Here is a 21,015-nt window from a genome sequence, read left to right on the forward strand (position 1 = left end):
GTCCTGGCGGTGTGCTTGGGATCATTGTCATGCTAAAAGACCCAGCCACGTTTCATCTTCAGTGCCCTTGCTGATGGAAGGAGGTTTGCACTCAAAATCTCACGATACGTGGCCCATTCATTCTTTCATGTATACGGGTCAGTCGTCCTGGTCCCTTTGCAGAGAAACAGCCCCAAAGCATGATGTTGCCACCCCCATGCTCCACAGTAGGTATGGTGTTCTTTGGATGCAGCTCAGCATTCTTTCTCCTCCAAACACGATTAGTTGTGTTTCTTCCAAACAGTTCTTTGGTTTCATCTGACCATATGACATTCTCCCAATACTCTTCTGGATCATCCAAATGCTCTCTAGCAAACTTCAGTCGGCCCCGGACATGTACTGGCTTAAGCAGGGGGACATGTCTGGTACTGCAGGATCTGAGTCTCTGGCGGCGTAGTGGGTTACTGATGGTAGCTTTGTTATGTTGGTCCCAGCTCTCTGCAGGTCATTCACTAAGTTCCCCCGTGTGGTTCTGAGATTTTTGCTCACCATGCTTGTGATTATTTTGACCCCAAGGGGTGAGATCTTGCGTGGAGCCCCAGATCGAGAAGATTATCAGTGGTCTTGTATCTCTTCCATTTTCTAATTATTGCTCCCACAGTCGATTTCTTTGCACCAAGCTGCTTGCCTATTGCAGATTCAGTCTTCCCAGTCTGGTGCAGGGCTACAATTTTGTTTCTGGTGTCCTTCGACAGCTCTTTGGTCTTCACCATAGTGGAGTTTGGAGTGTGACTGCTGGAGGTTGTGGACAGGTGTCTTTTATACTGATAACAGATGCCATTACTACAGGTAATGAGTGGAAGACAGAGGAGCCTCTTAAAGAAGAAGTTACAGGTGTGGGAGACCCAGAAAGTTTGCTTGTCTGTAGGTGACCAAATACTTATTTTCCACCATAATTTGCAAAGAAATTTGTTAAAAATCAGACAATGTGATTTTCTGGATGTGTTTTCTCATGTTGTCTCTCATAGTTGAGGTCTACCTATGATGTCAATTACAGGCCTCTCTCATCTTTTTAAGTGGGAGAACTTGTACAATTGGTATCTGACTAAATACTTTTTCCCCCACTGTAGATCAAAATACCAGAAGAAAAAGGGCTGCATGCAGCACTTTTTCATCCATTTATAGTGGATGAAAAGTCTGTCCACTTTCTAGGCTTTGCTAGAGGCGGGGTATTCAAAGCCCCGTAACGAGAAAGAGGATTTTTCAACACACAGGACACGGCAGCTTGCCGCAGCACCGAGGACCACCGCGAGGGGCTCAGGCGCCGTTGGCCAGGTGAGTATTCTTTTTTTTTTTCATGTACTTTAGCTAGGGCTTAATTTCGAGGGAGGGCCTATATTTCAAGCCTCCCCGAAAACTGGAGTAGGGCTTACTTTTGGGGAAAAACTTATTATATTTTCAGAAAAAGGTAAGCTGATGCTATTTGCAATCATATTTTAATAAAGGTTTTCTTTCAGTATAAAAAGTTGTAAAGTTTTGTTTTTCTATTTACAAGAATTCACAGAGGCTTTATGCAGCTTACTTCTGCTTTTCATTACCAAACACTGAATGCAATTTTTTTGCACATCTCCATATATATAACACCAACATTTTTCAAAAATATGTTTAACAGAACACCCGATTTAAACAATAAGACGTTTTCTATTAGGTCTGCTTCATCTAAGAGCAGCATAGGATATAGGAGTGTGTGTAATAAATATGTATGTATTCTTATTATGAGAAACGACACCACACATTTCAGAAGCTACAAATATTTACTTCAATGTGCAATCCTGCAACAACATGATGAGAACCTCAAAAGCCAATAAAATGTTCTAAAATACAACCTATCACGACTTATATATAAAAATTGAATTAAACCACATTTACAAATATCCTTCATTATTTAAAAGTAGAAAATAATACATTATGAGTTGTTTTTTTTGTAAATTTCTCTGAATGAGATTCAATTATTGTAAATATACGAAAATGTTAAAAAAAAAAAGAAAAAAAAGAATATTTCGCACATATTTGTTTCACTGTAATGACCCTCACCCCTGTATCCGCCTTACCATGTAAATCAAGATGGTTTTGAAACATTCACGAATCCCATGGTATCAGAATACAAACAGGAGAAGATGGCCTACATCCGTGATACTATGGAGGATTATTTTAGTTGGAATCTCTGACTAAAACGGATACAGTAACAGATGGAGAGTGATAGACCTGTAATGTGACAGATGCAGGGAGATGAGATGACTTATATCATTAGTAAGCAGTAATATAGGTGACACACTATACTTGGACTATGGTGAATCACATGATTTGTCACCAACACGGAGTGTTAACTTTATGGCATACAACTTCCAAGAGCTAAAAAAATAAAAAAGGGACAAAGATGAAAAACACAATTACTTCTTGATACCTGGAACCTACAGAAGTATTTTAAAATCAAATATCTGTACTGCAAGCTATAGCACCTGTGCATCCTACAAGTTCTCAGACACCTCAACTCAGAGAACAGTCGCTAAAGTTACATTTCCAGTGTTTTCATGTCCCATTCATCATTAATAGTATACAAACTTCCAGATGACTTTAAATCTTCATTAAGACTTTCTGGAGCCTGTTGAGCCCTCCCAAGAATGTAATTCTCATTTCTCTATAAAAATTTGAGTTTATAAAACTGGTTCTTCTGTTAAAGCAATGGTCATAACTCATGTCTGAAAAGATATCTTTGCAAGGACTCGGAGAAGACAGTCCAGGGGTGGGGGCATCTTTTGGAAACTTGCTGGTTTTCTGTGAAGGTAAAAAAAAAAATCTTTGTCCATGGTCCCAATTAAAGGCTTGCAATAAAGACCTGAAACGACAAGTATTGAATAGTTTTCTTATTTGCAAAAGCAGTAGAAAAAAATGCCAGTGCTGATATTAATTCTCATTCCATAAGTAGACATTAAAACAATTGAGCTTTTGTACTATTAAAGGGGTTGTCCCGCGGCAGCAAGTGGGTCTATACACTTCTGCATGGCCATAATAATGCACTTTGTAATGTACATTGTGCATTAATTATGAGCCATACAGAAGTTATAAAAAGTTTTTTACTTACCTGCTCCGTTGCTGGCGTCCTCGTCTCCATGGTGCCGACTAATTTTTGGCCTCCGATGGCCAAATTAGCCGCGCTTGCGCAGTCCGGGTCTTCAGCAGTCTTCTATGGAGCCGCTCGTGCCAGAGAGCGGCTCCGTGTAGCTCCGCCCCGTCACGTGCCGATTCCAGCCAATCAGGAGGCTGGAATCGGCAGTGGACCGCACAGAAGAGCTGCGGTCCACGAAGACAGAGGATCCCGGCGGCCATCTTCAGCGGTAAGTATTGAAGTCACCGGAGCGCGGGGATTAAGGTAAGCGCTCCGGTAAACTTTCTTTACTTCCCTGCATCGGGGTTGTCTCGCGCCGAACGGGGGGGGGGGGGGGGGTTGAAAAAAAAAAAAACCCGTTTCGGCGCGGGACAACCCCTTTAACTTTTAGTTACAGTATATTAAATCAGTTAGGCATTACGTGTATGGGGGCATCCTGACTGTCCTCAATGGCAGAAGACGGGGTGGGGGGGTGAAAGAAGTTGGACAAGTTGAAATCCAACATCTCACAATCTTTTTTTCCCCAATATTTGTCCCTGCAGGCGTTAAGCTACTGTCCGAGGTGTTTGATAAAGGTTTGTTCCCTTCTCCACACTGAAAAATACATGCACTTGGCTAAGCAAGTAAGTTTCTGGTGTAATTGGGAGAAATTGGCATGTTCAAGTTTTGAAATTTCCTGAACCACTTGCTGTCCATTAGGATGCAAATTGTCTATGGAAAGGAGATTCTCCCAATTAGTTATGCAAAACATTGGCTGAAACAGTTCACCCATCGGTACCTAAGATATGTGCCTTGATGCTTACCTTTTGTATTTATTCCTCTGCTATTTCCGTCTCCTGATGAACCACCACTTTGGTCACAGACATGTCTGGATGTTGCTCCTTTGCCTCTTTGATAGCTTGCACCAGGACCTGAAGACATGTTAAACACTTTGTATTTGGAAGCTCTCTATTGCCTTTTGGTTATTTTTAAAATAAATGCCATTTGACCTGTTAAGCCGTTAAACAAACCACTGATATTTGGTTACATTACCTGGTCGTGATCCAAGTTTCCATCACCTGTAATAACTATCCTCTTCTCTATTCGAGTTTCCGAGATGCCCCCTTTCACTGTCTGAAGGAAAGGAATTTAAGCAGTTTTAGACAAAAATAAACCCAACCACACAAGTATACACAGACATAGCATCAGTCATAACATAAATACAAACCGCCTAATATTGTGTAGCTCCAATCTATGGAGAATGGACTCCACAAGACCACTGATGGTGTCCTGTGGAAACCATGATTAAAACGCAAAAAAAGCCCTCCCCCATTTCTGTGTTTTACTCATGGTTTCCACATGCTTAGCCTTTACATTTACGGGCTTGGTCGCCAGCTGCAGCTGGTGACATAGCTCAGCTTTATAGGAGAGCCTATGAAGACTCTAGCTACTTAGAGAATACACATATATGCTCTAGGCTTAAAAAAACACCGCACCAAAGAAAAATCTGATTATAATTTTAGCGATTACAATCCAATAGTGCTAACCCCCTAGGTTAATTAGTTGTTTCTGGTGGTAATCTGGAGACAATACAATGACTACCTTATTAGAGCCCCCATGCAGTTTCACTACTTCAGTTTATTTGTATGGAAATTAGACATGTGACTCCGGAGTGCAGCATAAAATCAAATGAACTGGTTTCTATCGATTAGTTTCAGTATGAATCTCTATTAGAATGGGAAAAAAATTGAGGGATCTGAGCTACTTTGAACAAAGCATGGTCATCGGTGCTAGTCTAACTGGGGCCACTATATCAAAAACTGCTAATTTTGTGGGTTTTTCTTGTGCAATAGTGTCAATAGCATGCCAAGAACAGTGTGATGAAGGAAAAGCATCGAGAGGAAGGAGATCCTATGGATACAAAAGCGACTTGTCGACGAAAGATGTCAGAGGAGGATGTCAAGAATCGTTCCAAGGAACAGGCAGTCCGCAGTCCAGCACATTTAGCAGAATATAAGGCTGGTGCTCAAACATGTCTGAACGTACAAATCGTTGTTCCTTAGCACATCTGGGGGCTACAACAGCAAAACAACCAGTTAAAATGCCATTGCAGTTGAAAAGAAATAGAAAGGCAAGTCTACAGTGGGCAAAAAAACGCAAAATAAGATCAGAATTGGAAAAAGACTGCCTGATCATATGACACCTGATAGCAAGGCTTCATCGACTCATACTATTTTTGCCATATTTTGACCACCACAGTACAACAAAAATCTAGATTCTGCAATTCAGGCTAGTGGAGGTTGAGTAATGGTGTGGGGAATGTGTTCTTGGTGCACTCTGGGTCCTCTGATACCTGTGGAAGGATGCTGTGATGAACTGCTGTGGTTCTGAAAGGCAAAGGAGGTTCAATGCACTAAATTGGCATCTTTAATAAAACTGACTAATGTTGGCAATAAAAAAAACAAACAAAAAAACCCCAGCAATTCTAGTAACATTTAGGCCGCCTGCAGACGAGCGGGTCGGATCCGGCAGCGAGAATTCTCGCCGCGGGACCCGACCCGAGAGCCTGCAGGGACGAGCGCGTACTCTCCCGCACCTGGCGTCCCCGGCTCTTTCATGTGCCAGCTGCGGCGCAGCCAGCGCATGCGCAGACCGGAGCCGGCAACCGGGTGAGTGCGAGCCCCGCACAAAAATAGGACATGTCGCGGTTTGTTTGCCGCGCGAGATTTCGCGCGGCCAAACCGCGGCCGTCTGCATAGGAGTGCGTATTGTAATGCACTCCTATGCAAACTTTCAGTGGCGGAAATCCCGCGGGAAATCCCGCCGCGGGATTTCCGCCCATGTGCAGGCGGCCTTAGGATGTAGGTTTATAGTTTAGCAAAGTGCTTATAATTTTTTTCAGATGCCAGTATAAAAAAAATAAAAGAAAAGGCCAACAGCAACAGGTCGGCAGCTCTGCAGATTACATGATGGTAAGTAATAACTTGTAAATAGCAAATGCAGGAATAATCATTGATACTCCTGGTGAGGAAGCGTCTATTGGAGACACCTGAGGCTAGACGGCGGGTGTAAGATCATCGATTTAATTTGCATACTCCTATCCCTTCACTCCAAAGCTCACATACATGCTGAACAAAATTGAGTCTGAGTGTACTGTTTCACCACAATGATCACTGCTGTATTTCCTCCATGTCTTAGTTTTATTTTAATGACAAAACAATTTAAATTAAGTCCTCCAGTTGAGCTCTGCTTAAATGAGAAACAAGGGGATACTCGCCTCTCTTGGGGCCCCGGGATGCAGGCGACATCAGTGCTGGCATTGACAGTGACTTCTGGATAGACAGGCGGGACGGAAACATGTGACCACTGTGGCAAATCAGAGGCCACAGTGTCACTCATATCCTGGCCGCCATGATGCTAGGAGTTTGGGGACATAACTGTGCGGCCTCTGATCGGCCACGTGCTTCCACCACGCCTGGAAACCTGGAGGTCACCAAAGATGCCAGTGCCGGCTGTCAGCTGCATCCTGAGGCCCCAGGAGAAGAGAGTACACTCTCATTTGTCATTCTAGGCAGGGCTCAGCTGGGGGACAGGGTTTTGTTTTAATGACAAAACCCCTTTAACAAAAGGTCAAATAAACCATTACATTTCTTCTAAATTAGCCAAAAGATTTTCTTCAAGCTCATAATGTACTCCTTACCTTGGTGATTTGCGTTGTTGTAGTGCTGCTGGTTGTTTCAGAGGTAATGGTGTGAGCTGTAAGCAGGATGCCAGGTTCTTGATCATTGTTAACATCATCAATCTACAGACATAAAAATTTGAATTTATAAAATGTCCGAATTACTCTTGATCCTAATATTTAATGGGATAAATACTTTAATAGAGGGAGCACATTCCTATAAGATTGAAGGCTCTCTCTTGAGCTGCTATACCAGGAACCGCCACCAACAAATGACCGTGCTGTGCCTGGTGTACTGTGAAAAGGCCACGGCGCTTACCCCAGTACAGTGACCTATTCAAAACAGTTGATTGATAGGGCCCTGAGCGCCAGACCCCCACAGATCAAATATTGATGGCCTATCTTCTGAATTAACAGGCAGAAAAACCTCTTTAAAAATATATGACGAAGCTTGCAATTTTCACAAAAAAAAAAAAATAAAGCAATAAAAGATGTTGCAAAATACTAGACAATATTACATATTCTATAAATGACCCAAGCAGAATACTTACTTTTGCTGCCTCATAAGTGATCGTCTTAGTCTCTGTATGTACCAAGGGGACTTCTTTGGTGGGGATTTGTCCCTTCTCACTGGCTGAAGCATTGGAGATGGTTACCGTCTGTGTTTTCACCAATGGTGGCTATAAAGGAAAAGGGAGATTATGGAAGAGATGTACAGATAACTGCATGTAAGGCTACATTTACATGTAGCAGATGTTCTGCTGTGGCTTTTGGTGACGGTTTCAACAAGAACTGCATGTCAAATATGTGGGTTTTACCCGCTCATTTGAAGAGTTGAAATTTACTGTGAACTTCCACAGCAAAAATTGACACATTGCCAATTTAACCTTTTAAAGGCGTGGCCCTTCTCTCCCCCCCCCCTTTTTTTTTTGCTGTACTACTAAAGATATTCTTAACTTTTTTTATTTTTCAGTCGACATAGTTACACGAGGGCTCATTCTTTGCGGGTCGTTTTGTAGTTTCTGTTACCATTTTGGAATACATATGACTTATTGCATTTTTTTTTTAAAGACGGGGTGACCAACAATAGTGCAATTCTGGCATTCTTTTTTTTTTCTAACGATGTTCACCGTGCGGGGTAAATAATACGTTCCTTTGATAGATTGGGCTTTTACGGACTCAGCGATACCAAATATGTATTTTTGTTTTATTATTTAGACTCTCATTATAAGTTTTTTAAAACTTATTTTTAGTCCCCAGAGGGAACAAAAACTTGGTTTGATCGCTCCCGCAGTATGATGTAATGCCACAGGCATGGCTAGATAGGCACTCTGCAATGGCAGCGCTGGGGCCTTTCAGAATGCCCCTGGTAGCCATAACAACCACACAACAACCTGCAATCTCATCACAGGGGGCTTTACAGGACCGCTAAACATTGGTCAGGGCATTTAAATACTGCTGTCACAATTGAGGGTTAACCGCTCCGATCAGCAGTGCAGCAGGGAGCTGTTGCGCACCCACACTAATCTCCCTTCATATGTACCTGGAACTTGCAGGACATAACAGTGCGCCCTTCAGCGTTACCGCTACTTTCACTTTACCGCTACTGTAATATGCAGCAGATTTTTTGCGTATCCGCCAAATGTAAGCATACTCTGACAAGACAAGTGTTCGACAGCCTTGGTATTTTCTTGCAGAGCTATACTAGAGTAGTATTTAGCAATTTTGACTATAAAGATGTGCTCAATATTCCGAAAGCCAAGCACAGTTTCTTAAAGAGATCAACTACAATTAAAGTAAAGAGGATTAGGTGGACGCACAGATGCATTGCTGAGAGATAGACAACATATTTGTTCTAATCTATGTTAGTGCCAGCACCAACAACTATGTCCATTAAAGCATCAATCCCCTGAATTTCTTTTTCATTCACCATGCAGCCAGCCCCCCGTGTGTTATTATATAATATATATCAGTGGGCTGGTCTTACCTTGTTCAGTTATTCCTTTCTATCTGGAAAATTCCCTTGAATTGGGTCATGTGATCTCATGGTGGCCCGTCCCTAACAAAAAGTTCTAACCTTTCTGTTCTCTGAAGAGGTCACTACTTGAACTTTCTGTGTAATGAAATTACAAGGCACGTATCTCGCGTGAGGTTCTCGGGGGAAAGCGGCGGAAACCGTTACTGCTGTTATAACATTACTGCTGATGATTAGAGACGCTTGTCACAGTTATAATGAAGAAATTCATTCATCCTCCTAACTGCATACGTTTGGGCTTTAGCTCATTTAGGTGAATGGAGAGGTGAATGATATTAACACTATCCTCCTTGCAGGCAAAGATGGTACAGTCTGTAGCTGCTCATGTGATGCTCTGCAGATGCATCATGGGATTTATTCCACATAATTCCAAGAAAGAATAAGCAACATCAAGAGGATGCCTGAGAAGCATCAGGTAGGGAGCTGCACTGAATGGAAGAGAGTGCAATGTAAAAGTGTGCAAAAAAATTGCATTACATACTCCATTCCGTTTTTGGTACTGACAGCAATAAATAAACTGCATAAAACCTTCATGGACTGCTGCAAATAGAATTTTTTTTTTTAAATGTAATTAAAAACACATTGACATAATTTACAGCAGTTTACAGAAGGTTTTACACAGCTTATTGTTTTTGATATCAAACACTGAATGGAGCATGGGATGCAATTTTTGTGCAAACCTTTGTACATAGAAGATTTACAGGCAATCGGGAGATTATCTGGCCACGAGTAATGCAGTGCACACATTGCTATGGAAAGCGCAGCCCCCTGTCCATGAGCAGAGAATCATTAGCTTGAGGAAGGCCATACGGCCGAAACGTTGCTACTCTTTTGTAATGGGGCAATAAAAGTTTTTGCATTTTTCTACATCCGCCTATGCTGCCAGTCACTACTTTCTTCTGGATACTGATTGAGCCTGTCTGGTTTGGGCTCCTGTCTGGCGTTGCATCTATTTGCCTGACCCTTGAGGAGGGACTATTTCTGTGCTACATTTACTGCATTTACTTGAGCAGAGAATCATTGTGATTCTCCGTTCGCAGGACTGTGATTTGCCACGATTCTCCACGGGGAGCCCATCTGTCAGATAGGCTCACTGCAGAGAACTGATAGTTCTCTCCCCTGCTCCCTGGCAGCGGAATATCACTAGCGCCCGTGGACAGGGAGCCCAACAATCAAGCACTACTGTAAATATGGTAATAACAAATTTATCAAAACTGTCTCATAGAAAAGTGACGTTGTTGTCCAGATTTTTTTCTATTAAGTATTTCAATGTAAATCTCCTGCAAAATCTACATATATGCTGATTTATCTTGGTTTTTATTCTCTGCATTGCAAAGGGTGAAGCGTGTGGTAAAAAAAAAAAAAAATCAAAAAAAAAAATCGGGCATTCACATTACAGAATGGTCATTTTGTGGATTCAGAAATCCATGGCATGCCCTTAATCCCAGGCAGATTTTATTCCCCCTTGAGTGAATGTGGTTTTGTAGAGGTTATAAACACATAGTGTACTGTAAATTGCTACAGCTCTTTTTTGTTTGGAATCTGCACCAAATATTAGCAAAAACTACATCACGTCTAAACTAATTATTGGAGTTCAGCTTTTATTTTTCAAACTGTACTGGAAAAATGAAATATGTACTTACATAACTTACTATGAGCAGGAAAACTTACTTTCTGTAAACCGTTTTAATACAGGAGGCCCTTTACAACCTTCATAGCTCTCTGTATTCAGACATTTATCGTTACTTCACCTGTATTCTGCATTATGAACGCTGATGAGCACTTAACAGCCTAAGGCCCCCTGTCCACGGGCGATAGTCATATCATGATCCGCAGCGTTAAATTGCCCGCAGATCACGCTATGAAAAACTTTCCATAGACTAACTATGGAAAGCGCAGCCCGACATCCATGAGCGGAAAATCATAGCGATTCTCTGCTTATGGGATTAAAATTGCGGCATGCTGCGATTTGCCGAGGTGAGCCGATCTATTAGGTAGGCTCATCGTGGAGACCTGTCAGTGCTCCCCCCTCTTTCCCCGCGGCGGACTATCACTGGCAATATTCCGTCACGGCCGTGGACAGGCAGCCTTAAACAAACCTCTGAACTAACGGTTAAGCTTTACACAACTTTGCTATACATTGATTATATAGTGATGTCTAAATGTCGAGTAATTTTCCAGTAGGTTTGAGTCTGCACTCCTCACAATTTTCAAGACCTCTGCTTGCCATCAGTGAATTCAGAGAGAGTGAAATCCTCACCCAATCATTTCCAACACACAAAGCTGTAGGGCTTGTTACAAGTAAGATCTCCGATAGCCATAGACTCTGCATCAGTGTAAGCAGCAGGATTAGGCAGATTTCACATGGATTCCTGCACCCTTACCATGGCTACAACTCCTAGACCCCAGTAGTTTTATAGATGCCAACATAATTTGGAATATTTAAGCCCTGTCTACAGGACAATCTGTAAACACCCACCTACTTTTGGGATGCTTTTGCATAAAGACACCTCTTTATGATTGACCACATCCCTTCCTAAGAGATTTTTCATTAAGTAAAAATTATTTCCTGCGCTCACAGAACTTTAAAGAAAAACACACAAGTGACGTGCATCCAAACGGGATGACGTCGCATGTCGGACTGATCGGAGTCGCAGCGCATGATGATGTAGATGCGCCGATGACCCACCAACTCCCTCCCCCGCAAGGGTATTTGGAATCATTAACATCAAAGTGGTGAAGGTAATACTTCTCTATATAAACCGTTCATGTTTTAATGTATGTATAACTTGATAAGGGTACAGAGTGTACCGAAACGCGTTGTTATCGTATTGTTTGGTGGATGGGTCATACCACGATCGGGTTGACTTGTCATACCACTGTTTGGCTGAATTTTAATAAATCTAAAAGGAGAAAATCCTGGACTGAAAGATTCATCTTTTGCAGTCACAAAAAACTTGTGGGAAACAGGAGGGGAATATTGGGAATCATAACCCCCTCCTTCAAAGTAAGTCTCCTTCTCTTGAAAGAAAATTTTTTTTTTTATATTGTGTGTTTTTCTTTAAAGATCTGTGAGTGCAGGAAAGAATTTTTACTTAATGAAAAATCTCTTTGCATGTTATATGGGGGTTCCTTTGATGGATCCCTGAGCTATTCTCCAGCGGCTCTCCTCTTGTGAAGAGAGGATACTCTTTATGAATACAGAACTATGAAAAGGTCTGCATTGAGGTGAGAGATTTGGTGTTTTTATCTAAACCATTTTTTTCCTCTTTAATTTTTCACAAAGAGGGTCCCATCCCCTTTTTTTTTTTTAATCTCTGGCGCTTCTTTTCCTTTTCTTTTTTTGACCACATCCCTTCCTAGGGAATTTTGGCAACTATGTAGTGCCATAGAGCAGAGCATAAGTCCCCACAGGGGTGGTTGAAAATGCAAACCAACCCTCCATGGTTCTGTGTTTGTATGTAAAAAAGAATGTTTCTGTTCAGCAAAACGAAGAGAAAAATTGAAATACGCAGTGAAAAATTTACAGAGGGGATGAACATGGTACAAATGTGCCGAATCCATCATTCTAAGTGCATCATTTTGACAGATTTTACAAAGTTGCTAGACAATTTCCTCTTCCTTATGCCACCACGTGGCAGACGTACTTCATGGCATCGATGTTGGACAAGGTCTGACACACATTTCTAACAGTATGCAGGACAGCTCTCTAATGTTGTAGGCTGTTCTGCATATGTATGCTACAGTACACAGGACAGCGCTCCAATGTCGGAGACTGTTCTGTATATGTGTGGATTGGAAATTGTTAATTTTCAAAAAAGAAAAAAAATGCTAATTCCAAGAAATCCACATTGCTTTTTCCCCACCCAAAATAAAAGAAGAGCTGGGAAGTGTGCGCCTGGCAGGGGAAGTAGAGTGAAAAGGGTTAATAGTATAGAACTTCCAGGTTTGAATCATACCTTCTGGATTATTGGATGCTGGGTGAAAGGAAGAATAATTCAAGGCCAGACATATTGAGGTGAGCAGATGATTTCCAATCCTAACAATTCAGTTTCTAATATATTACTTTTACACATGGACTACTTGAATGACCGCACAAACACCTAGTATATCAAACAAAATTTATTTGCCATTAGCATAAATACAATTACATGTTTACAGTTTACCTCTGCTGCTGTGTCTTATATGAAAGTCATATAAAAACACATACGCTCACCTATAACTGTAATTGATGAAAAGACTGGTTAAGAAAAAAAAATTCTGCAACGTGAAGTAGTAAATAAAAGTAGATTTACAAAAGGCAATAAAAATGACATAAAAGGCTAGTATTACTAAAGAGATGAAACATTTTAGGAAATCAAAATAAAAAAAGGCAATTTTTACAAACACACTACAATACTGTCCAAAAATGCTGAGCAACATGCAGAAAAATCTGTAAACAATCAAAGGCAGAAAGCAGATACTAATTTTTACTTGTCTATACAAATTTGGCAGGACCAATAAGAAACTGTTTGTGGCTAGGCCAGTAAACAATGACAAACTACCTGAGGAATGCTCTACCCTTAAGACACCACTGACAAGTACAACCAGCTATTCTACCATTACCTTTATCATCAGGTAAGACATACCCAGCTCCAGCAGCAGGCAACTAAACACATCATGGCTTGTTACATTCACGTCCAGAAAATTACTGCCGTGAATATGCAAGAAGTGGTAAAATCAGTTTGGTCTTTTTCTGCATGTGTTAATCCAAATTCACTGAAAACCATCCAATAAATGAAAAGAATTCAACATTTGCAGTTTCCAAAAAAACTGTTTGTACCATAAAGTTTCCGACTTCTCCAAAGACCATTTGCAATTTCACACAAAAAACTTCATCCATAGACTTCTTAACCCTTTCCAATCCAATTTGTATTATGGTTTTCCTGTGGGGCTTACTCTTTTTCTGCCGTTATACAATAGCGCTATATGCTAGCTAAAGCCAGTACTGCATGAGGTGACACATTGGATAGGCTCTGACAGCAGAGAGGCTGGCAATATACAGTAAGAGAACCCCGATGGATGTCTTCCAGCATCGGAGGCGTACAGCCTTAAAGGAGATGTCCCGCGCCGAAACGGGTTTTTTTTTTTTTAAACCCCCCCCCCGTTCGGCGCGAGACAACCCCGATGCAGGGGTTAAAAAAACCACCCGCACAGCGCTTACCTGAATCCCGGCGGTCCGGTGACTTCAATACTTACCGCTGAAGATGGCCGCCGGGATCCTCTATCTTCGTGGACCGCAGCTCTTCTGTGCGGTCCACTGCCGATTCCAGCCTCCTGATTGGCTGGAATCGGCACGTGACGGGGCGGAGCTACACGGAGCTACACGGAGCCCCATAGAGAACAGCAGAAGACCCGGACTGCGCAAGCGCGGCTAATTTGGCCATCGGAGGCCAAAAATTAGTCGGCACCATGGAGACCAGGACGCTAGCAACGGAGCAGGTAAGTAAAAAACTTTTTATAACTTCTGTATGGCTCATAATTAATGCACAATGTATATTACAAAGTGCATTATTATGGCCATACAGAAGTGTATAACCCCACTTGCTGCCTCGGGACATCTCCTTTAAATCATAACGTCTTTAGAGGTCAGACAGTGGATTGGAAAGGGTTAATATTGCATACCAGCATTTAATATCCTTCGGACAAGCAAGACACGGCGATACATGCCTTCACCTGACCACTCACATCAGAGATCGGTAAAAAGGCACTACCATTATTAAAGGGTCTTCCTGAAGCCATATTTTCTGTTATTTCAGTTACATACACATTTTTTTCACTGTTACTAATTCTACTTTCTAGACATATGTGGCAAACTCTCAAAAGCTGTGTTCCATACAGAGGACTATATAGCAGCTGATATAATCTAAATATCGATGTGTTTCATACAAGCCAGCTTCACTTCAATGTCTAAACACAAAAGGAGAGATCGACACAACTAAGTGTACAGCGATAACAGGAGACATCCAATACAGAGCAGATATGTTTGGCTTATATTGTCTGTGTGTTTTGTTTACTGCTAAACTGGAAAGAAAATATGCAAGATATTAATCTACTTTCAGTAAATATGTATTCAGTAGCTCTAAATACCATTAATGCACTTTTATCTGTTCAGAAGAAAAAAAATGATATAATTTAAAAGTGTGATTCAAAAAGGGGAACAATTAAAGACAACTATAAGCAAGGAAAGTGCCAAGTTCAGAGGTTTAGGAGAGAACGGAGTCCGGTATGCATATAGCAATAGAGAAGTTTCTTGGCTTTGAGAATACGGAACAAGTAGGAAGGCAGTGTAATGCAGAGGGGTTTTACAATTATTTATCTATATACAAATACATCTACTCCTGAAAAATCCAAAAAAATGGAAGCGCAGAAACATTTCAAGGAAGAGAAAGGCTATAAAAGCAAAAGAAAAAAAGGAGGGAACTGTTTAAAAAGATAGAATTTTCTTATTAGCCAATGCAGGAAAGGAATGTTGGAAGCTGTCCCACATCACATATGTACAGGACTGCTTTTTCGCAGCAAAAAAGGACTTGTCTGTTTAATACTAGAAGTACTCAGCCATGCATACACTGAATAAGATGACACTCCCATAGTAGGAGCACTCATAAGAACACTAGCCACCAGAGTGTCACTGTCAGGAATATGAGAAAAGACACAAGGACAGGGAAGCGAGGGTTTGGTAGTGAAAGTGGGTGCAGGCGGCACTTTTCCATAGACTTCTCCTCTGGCATTGGGATGGAGACTTTCGGGAGGTTTCCCCGATGGTCTGTCCCAGATGGTTTTACATAGTCTTCGCCCTGCCCTGGAGGCTCACCCTGAGTCTGCCCACAGAAGGACGGCAGAAGAGAAAGAGACAGGTGAAACCGAAAAAACAAACAAAAAACAGATGGCAAATGGAACAGGAAAACAGAAGTACTTCTTAGGTATGTGCAAAGTATTTGGCAAGTGATGAAAAACTATTTAGTATAAGAATATGTGAATTATCCTATGAGGGTATATCGGGACCACTGATCAAAATATACAAATGGCAGTAAGTAATAAGAAAATATATTAGTGGCAGTAGCAACTGTCCCGTATCTTCATTTAATAGAGGCAGGATGGGTAATTTAATCTTAAGAGCGATGTTTGGGTTAAGTCAAAATTACGTACAGGGAAGAAAGTCTACGTGAAAATACATCGCAATGTTGCAGAATAGTGGACAGCTCATTAAAGAAGAACAATTTGGAGCTCTTTTGTCCTAGTACATTCTGACCATTTATTAACCCTTGGAGGGTCTAAGATAAAAAGAACTGAGCTCTCAGTTTCTGCAGGTGGACAGTCGTTTGTGGATTAGTTCGCGGACTTTCGCTTAGATCTTTGCACATCCCTGAGTAACATTTCTCTGCAACATCACGGCCAGACGGCTGAGCAGCACCAACAAATAATTGTGAGATTAGAGTTAAAACATGAAAAAAGAGCAAAAGAAAACATTTAAAAAGTTGGTGACAAAACAGAAAAAAAAATAAACAAAAGATGGCAGGGGACAGAGTGGAAGAAAAAGAAAAGAGAAGGGTACAGTTAAAGTCAGCGTCGCAAGCTGTGAGAACATCCCTTAAGTGATGCAGAAGATGGTTTACCATTACAGAAATATGGTAAGACTCAAGAATTGGACAAGATGGTAACTCATCTCCTGCAGCCTTCAACGTGGGAGGGATTTTAGTGCAAATATCAATGCGATGCAGGAAGTGTCAGACTAAAATGCTGCGGAAGCCCAAAGCACATAGCTAAATGATGGAGCCGGAGTCCTAAGCATACAATCTGTTACTTTTCTTGCGCAGGAGCCTTGTTAGCATTTCCATAAACTAATACAGATTTACAGAATTCTTTCAGCATCAGTTCTTATAACCAAATATGTCAAACAATGAAATAGACCTGGCTGGGCTAGGGAAAGGGGAAGCACACTGCTCAATTGCCCAAGGCCCCATCTACAAAGGGAGTAAATAAAAAGAGAGGGGTGGAGCGCCTTCTGCTGCGGTTGTGCAGAAGAAAAAAAAAAAAAACTAAATTAAGGTGCTGCCAGTCCACCAACACCAGACCGTTTGTAACAGAGCGGAACAATTAGATTGAAAGGAATCAGGAAAATTTGTGGACATAAATTGCGCCTCCATGTCCACAAATTTTCACAATTCCTTTCAACCCATCTACAAAGGGCCCCCTCGGGAACCAGACGGTGACCTGTGTAGAGGTCGCAAATAGAGCTTTCAAATCAGTCTCATGCATATTCTGATGCGTGCGACTGAAGACAAGAGTCAGATACGCTGGGGCACAATTTGCACATAAAGGAGTGGAGGATAAAACCATACAAGCTGAACACTCCTGAGGAAAGGGCTCTTACAGCCTCGTACCATTTGGTGACACACAAGCAGCCTCCAGGGCCGGAGGCAGTGAGCCGGAAAGGAGGCAGAGACTGGTTTCATCTATTTCTTTGCAGTTTCTCTTGTTTTATTGCTGTTATTTCTATTGTGGTTTTGATGCGATTTGCAGGCTCTTTTTCTACACGGCTTTGCTTGAGTGTTTTTTCATGTTTTTTTTATGGAGCTTTGCAAGTATTTTCTGATGTGCATGTTAGGGTACGGTGTGATTGTTCTCAGTGAGAGAAACCAAGTAATCTTGTAGATATGATACCTTTTAATATCTAACAAAAATACATGATTTTACAGCAAGCTTTCAGGATATCCCGCTCCTCAGGCCAATGAGCTTACTTGGTTTCTCTTACTGAGAACAATCACACTTTGCTCTACTGGCTAACATGGTACCAAACCTTTTTTGCATGTTAGGGTATGATCACCTTGTGGAATACACATTAGATTTTTCCGCATAGATTCAGTGTCTAAAACTGCAGCAGAAATTTCTAACGCCTGTTTGCAAGCGGATGTGTGGCATAAAGAGTTTCAGATTTAGCCTTTGTCAATGGACAAATTCACATGCAGAATTCCTAAAAACTATGTAAAAGCACCCAAGAAAAGCCACAGCCTTCAAAATGACAAAAACAAATAAATTTTCCAGCGATTAAATAATCAGCAGCAAAAAGCCACAATAAAAATGGTAAAAGAAATCTAATCTACATATTGGCTATTTTGAAACCTAGCAGTCGTGTTGCTCCCCTCCTTCCTCCAACTACTGGAGAATGATAGCATTTTACTGCAGTTTTGTGGTTCTAAGCTGTGGATGACTGCTACGTTTCAATATACCCATATACACTGTACTACATGTGTCTGTATATATACACGTAGTAATATACTCCACTGTAAGGTCTCTTGCCCACGGATCCTCAAAAACTAGATTTAAGACGTGTGATGACCTCTAGATCGCTGCGGTGAGTCAGTGTAGAGTGTAACCGATGTCTGTGCGTACCCGGCCCATCGTGTGTTTTCTGCAAGCACTAAATTACATATACACACGCTCTATTTAAATAAACAGCCTGTTAGGGCGAATTACTCTACACTTCCTCCGGCAGCCAAAAAGACCACACTGATGTTTACATTTGAAAAGTTAGTGCTAAACTGAGAAACTGTCTTAGTCGCCCCTAGCAGCCAATCACAGCACAGCTTATATTTTGTATTCTGCTGTGGAAACATGAAAGTGGAGCTGTGATTGGTTGCTAGGTACAACTAAGACATTAGTCTTAGATTAGAAATCTGCCCCTATATGTTTTGACTTAATCACATTAGTTACATACTCCCATCAGATAGAATACCTTTTGGTAACATGAAACACAGGCTCCTGCGAAAAAGCATCATGTGTTTTGGGTCCCATTAGCATTTTGCAGGTGCTGATATCAAACATGCAACCCATCTGTCAGCAGCAAAGAATTAATGACCAGTCTTGCAGCCCATAGAAGCCAACCTCCCCTTAGCAGTCCTCAATTCTAATGCCATGCAAATATTCTAAACGTTTTCACGTGAAGTGGCAGCAGCAGAGCGCTAATTTACCCTTATAATCCACGCTTATATTTGACAAAAAAAAAGCAGCTAGGAATGGGTTGCACAAAGCCAGTGTGTGTAAATGACTGGCCAGAGCATGATCTTAGCATGGGCTTTACCTCTGACCCGCATACTTTCCGTTCAGTAGGTAAAACAAGAGCGCGTTTAACCTGGATCCGCATAGAACAATAAAAGCAAACATCAATAAAAAATACTTAAAGTAACATAATATGAACAGTTACGTTATCAACATAATAATGTCAAACAAGTTATCTTTAACTTGTCTAGTCTTTGCTCACATAAACCTAAAAAGTCTAAAATTGCAAGAAAAGCACAATGGAAATATTACTCTGCAGATACAGAAATAACAAAAACACATATGCAGTGAGTAATGCAGATGTTATAGGTGGGGATCTGCAAGGAGAATCCCAACATCACAACCATGAAATGGCTGCAGGTAAAAAATGTAAACGGGCCTTTATTCTTTGGGTCAAAAGGGTGACTAGTGATGAGCGAGTATACTCGCTAAGGGCAATTGCTCGAGCGAGCATTGCTCTTAGCGAGTACCTGCCTGCTCGAGACAAAAGGTTCGGGTGCCAGCGGTGGGCAGGGAGCTGCGGGGGAGAGCGGGGAGGAATGGAGGGGAGAGCTCTCTCTCCCCCCTTCCCGCTCCCCCCTGCTGACTGCTGCTACTCACCGCTCCCCCGCGCCAGCACCCGAACCTTTTGTCTCGAGTGGGCAGGTACTCGCTAAGGGCAATGCTCGCTCGAGCAATTGCCCTTAGCGAGTATACTCGCTCATCTCTAGATGACAGGGATATCAATTTTAAATATTTGATATCTTACAACTTTTTAACAATAAAAACGTATATATCTGCACTGAGCTGTGGGAGGTCTTGTTTATTGTGAAGGTACTACTGGTGCCAACAAGTCCTATTTTAAAAAAGGTACATGCATTTTTTTTTCTTTGTGGCAGATAAAGTAAAACATCAATTCTGGCTTTTATTTTAGGACATTCATTGTGCGGAATAACGGAAATAATATTCATCTAGTACGAGTCATTATGAATGTGGCAATATCAAATTCTTTAAAAAAATCCATTATCGTGGGTGCTTTGTAAGGAAACCTTTTTTTAATTAGTAAACTTCTTTTTGGTCCCTCAATGGGACTTGAAGATGCAATAGTTTGATCAGTAGTATACTACACTTCACTATTTATGTATAAGGCTGCACTCCCACGAACGTATATCGGCTCGGGTTTCACGCCAAGCCGATATACATCGTCCTCATGTGCAGGAGGGGGGGGGGGGGGAAGAGGATTAAAGAGCAAGGAGCAGGAACTGAGCTCCCGCCCCCTCTCTGCCTTCTCTCCGCCCCTCTGCACTATTTGCAATGGGGAGAGGCAGGGGCGGGGCAAATTCTCAGAACTTAGCCACGCCCCCGTCCTGCCTCCTTTCATTGCAAATAGTGCAGAGGGGTGGAAAGGAGGCAGAGAGGGGGCGGGAGCTCAGTTCCTGCTCCTGGCTCTTCCACCCCCCCCCCCCTGCACTAGGACGATGTATATCGCCTCGGCGTGAAAACCGAGCCGATATACGTTCATGGGAATGCAGCCTTACAGTGTAGCATATGTTTGACAGTCCAGCTTGCAATGCAGATCTGCAGGCCTTAATCAGGCCTCTGACTGACATGGAGACCTATTACACCTAGCAATTGGATTGCATGGTGTCGATAGATAACACTGGCCAACAAAATTGTAAAAACTTTTTGGTGCCAGAAATGTTACAACTGATTAAGTGTATATTTGGCCTATTATTTACGAATATGCAAACAGTTTCTCTCCATCAGCTATAGTTTCGGCGAATGCACATGGCCAGCCACGCCGTGTCACATCATCAATCTTATTAGTACATTTAGTTTGTCACAACCAGTAGTGAGGAACGGTTGTGTACATTTGTCGCCCAAGGTGTTGTGGGGTTTTATAGCTATACAATCGTTGTGTTCAGGAGTGTACCTAAAGGCTCAGGGGCCCGGGTGCAAAAGTTCAGCTTGGGCCCACCCCTTGTTGTAAATTGTTACATAGTCTACTTTGTTTTGTTCCTTGCATCACAATATTGTAGAAAGTAACACTAATTTGTACGGTATTTGTTTAATTATAATTATATCGATCATATGTGTAAT

The 21,015-nt window shown here is 41.7% G+C and overlaps 1 protein-coding gene across 4 annotated transcripts in view; it reads right to left on the reverse strand.

The window, feature by feature from the left end:
• Positions 1 to 1,778: 1,778 nt before the first annotated feature.
• LOC136572657 (protein 4.1-like) overlaps positions 1,779 to 21,015 on the reverse strand; it is a 116,546-nt gene continuing 97,309 nt past the window's right edge. For 2 of the 4 annotated variants that reach the window (XM_066573470.1, XM_066573452.1), the window contains exons 17-21: positions 7,355 to 7,483; positions 6,825 to 6,926; positions 4,178 to 4,258; positions 3,949 to 4,056; positions 1,780 to 2,875 (exon numbers count right to left, since the gene is read on the reverse strand). In XM_066573470.1, the coding sequence (XP_066429567.1) occupies positions 3,958 to 4,056; positions 4,178 to 4,258; positions 6,825 to 6,926; positions 7,355 to 7,483 (411 nt within the window). In that variant the 3' untranslated portion in view covers positions 1,780 to 2,875; positions 3,949 to 3,957. Of the gene's footprint in view, positions 2,876 to 3,948; positions 4,057 to 4,177; positions 4,259 to 6,824; positions 6,927 to 7,354; positions 7,484 to 21,015 lie in introns of all 4 variants that reach the window. The other 2 variants (XM_066573461.1, XM_066573479.1) reach the window with 2 other exon arrangements.

This window comes from Eleutherodactylus coqui, chromosome 1 (assembly GCF_035609145.1).
Source record: "Eleutherodactylus coqui strain aEleCoq1 chromosome 1, aEleCoq1.hap1, whole genome shotgun sequence".
NCBI lineage: Eukaryota > Metazoa > Chordata > Amphibia > Anura > Eleutherodactylidae > Eleutherodactylus > Eleutherodactylus coqui.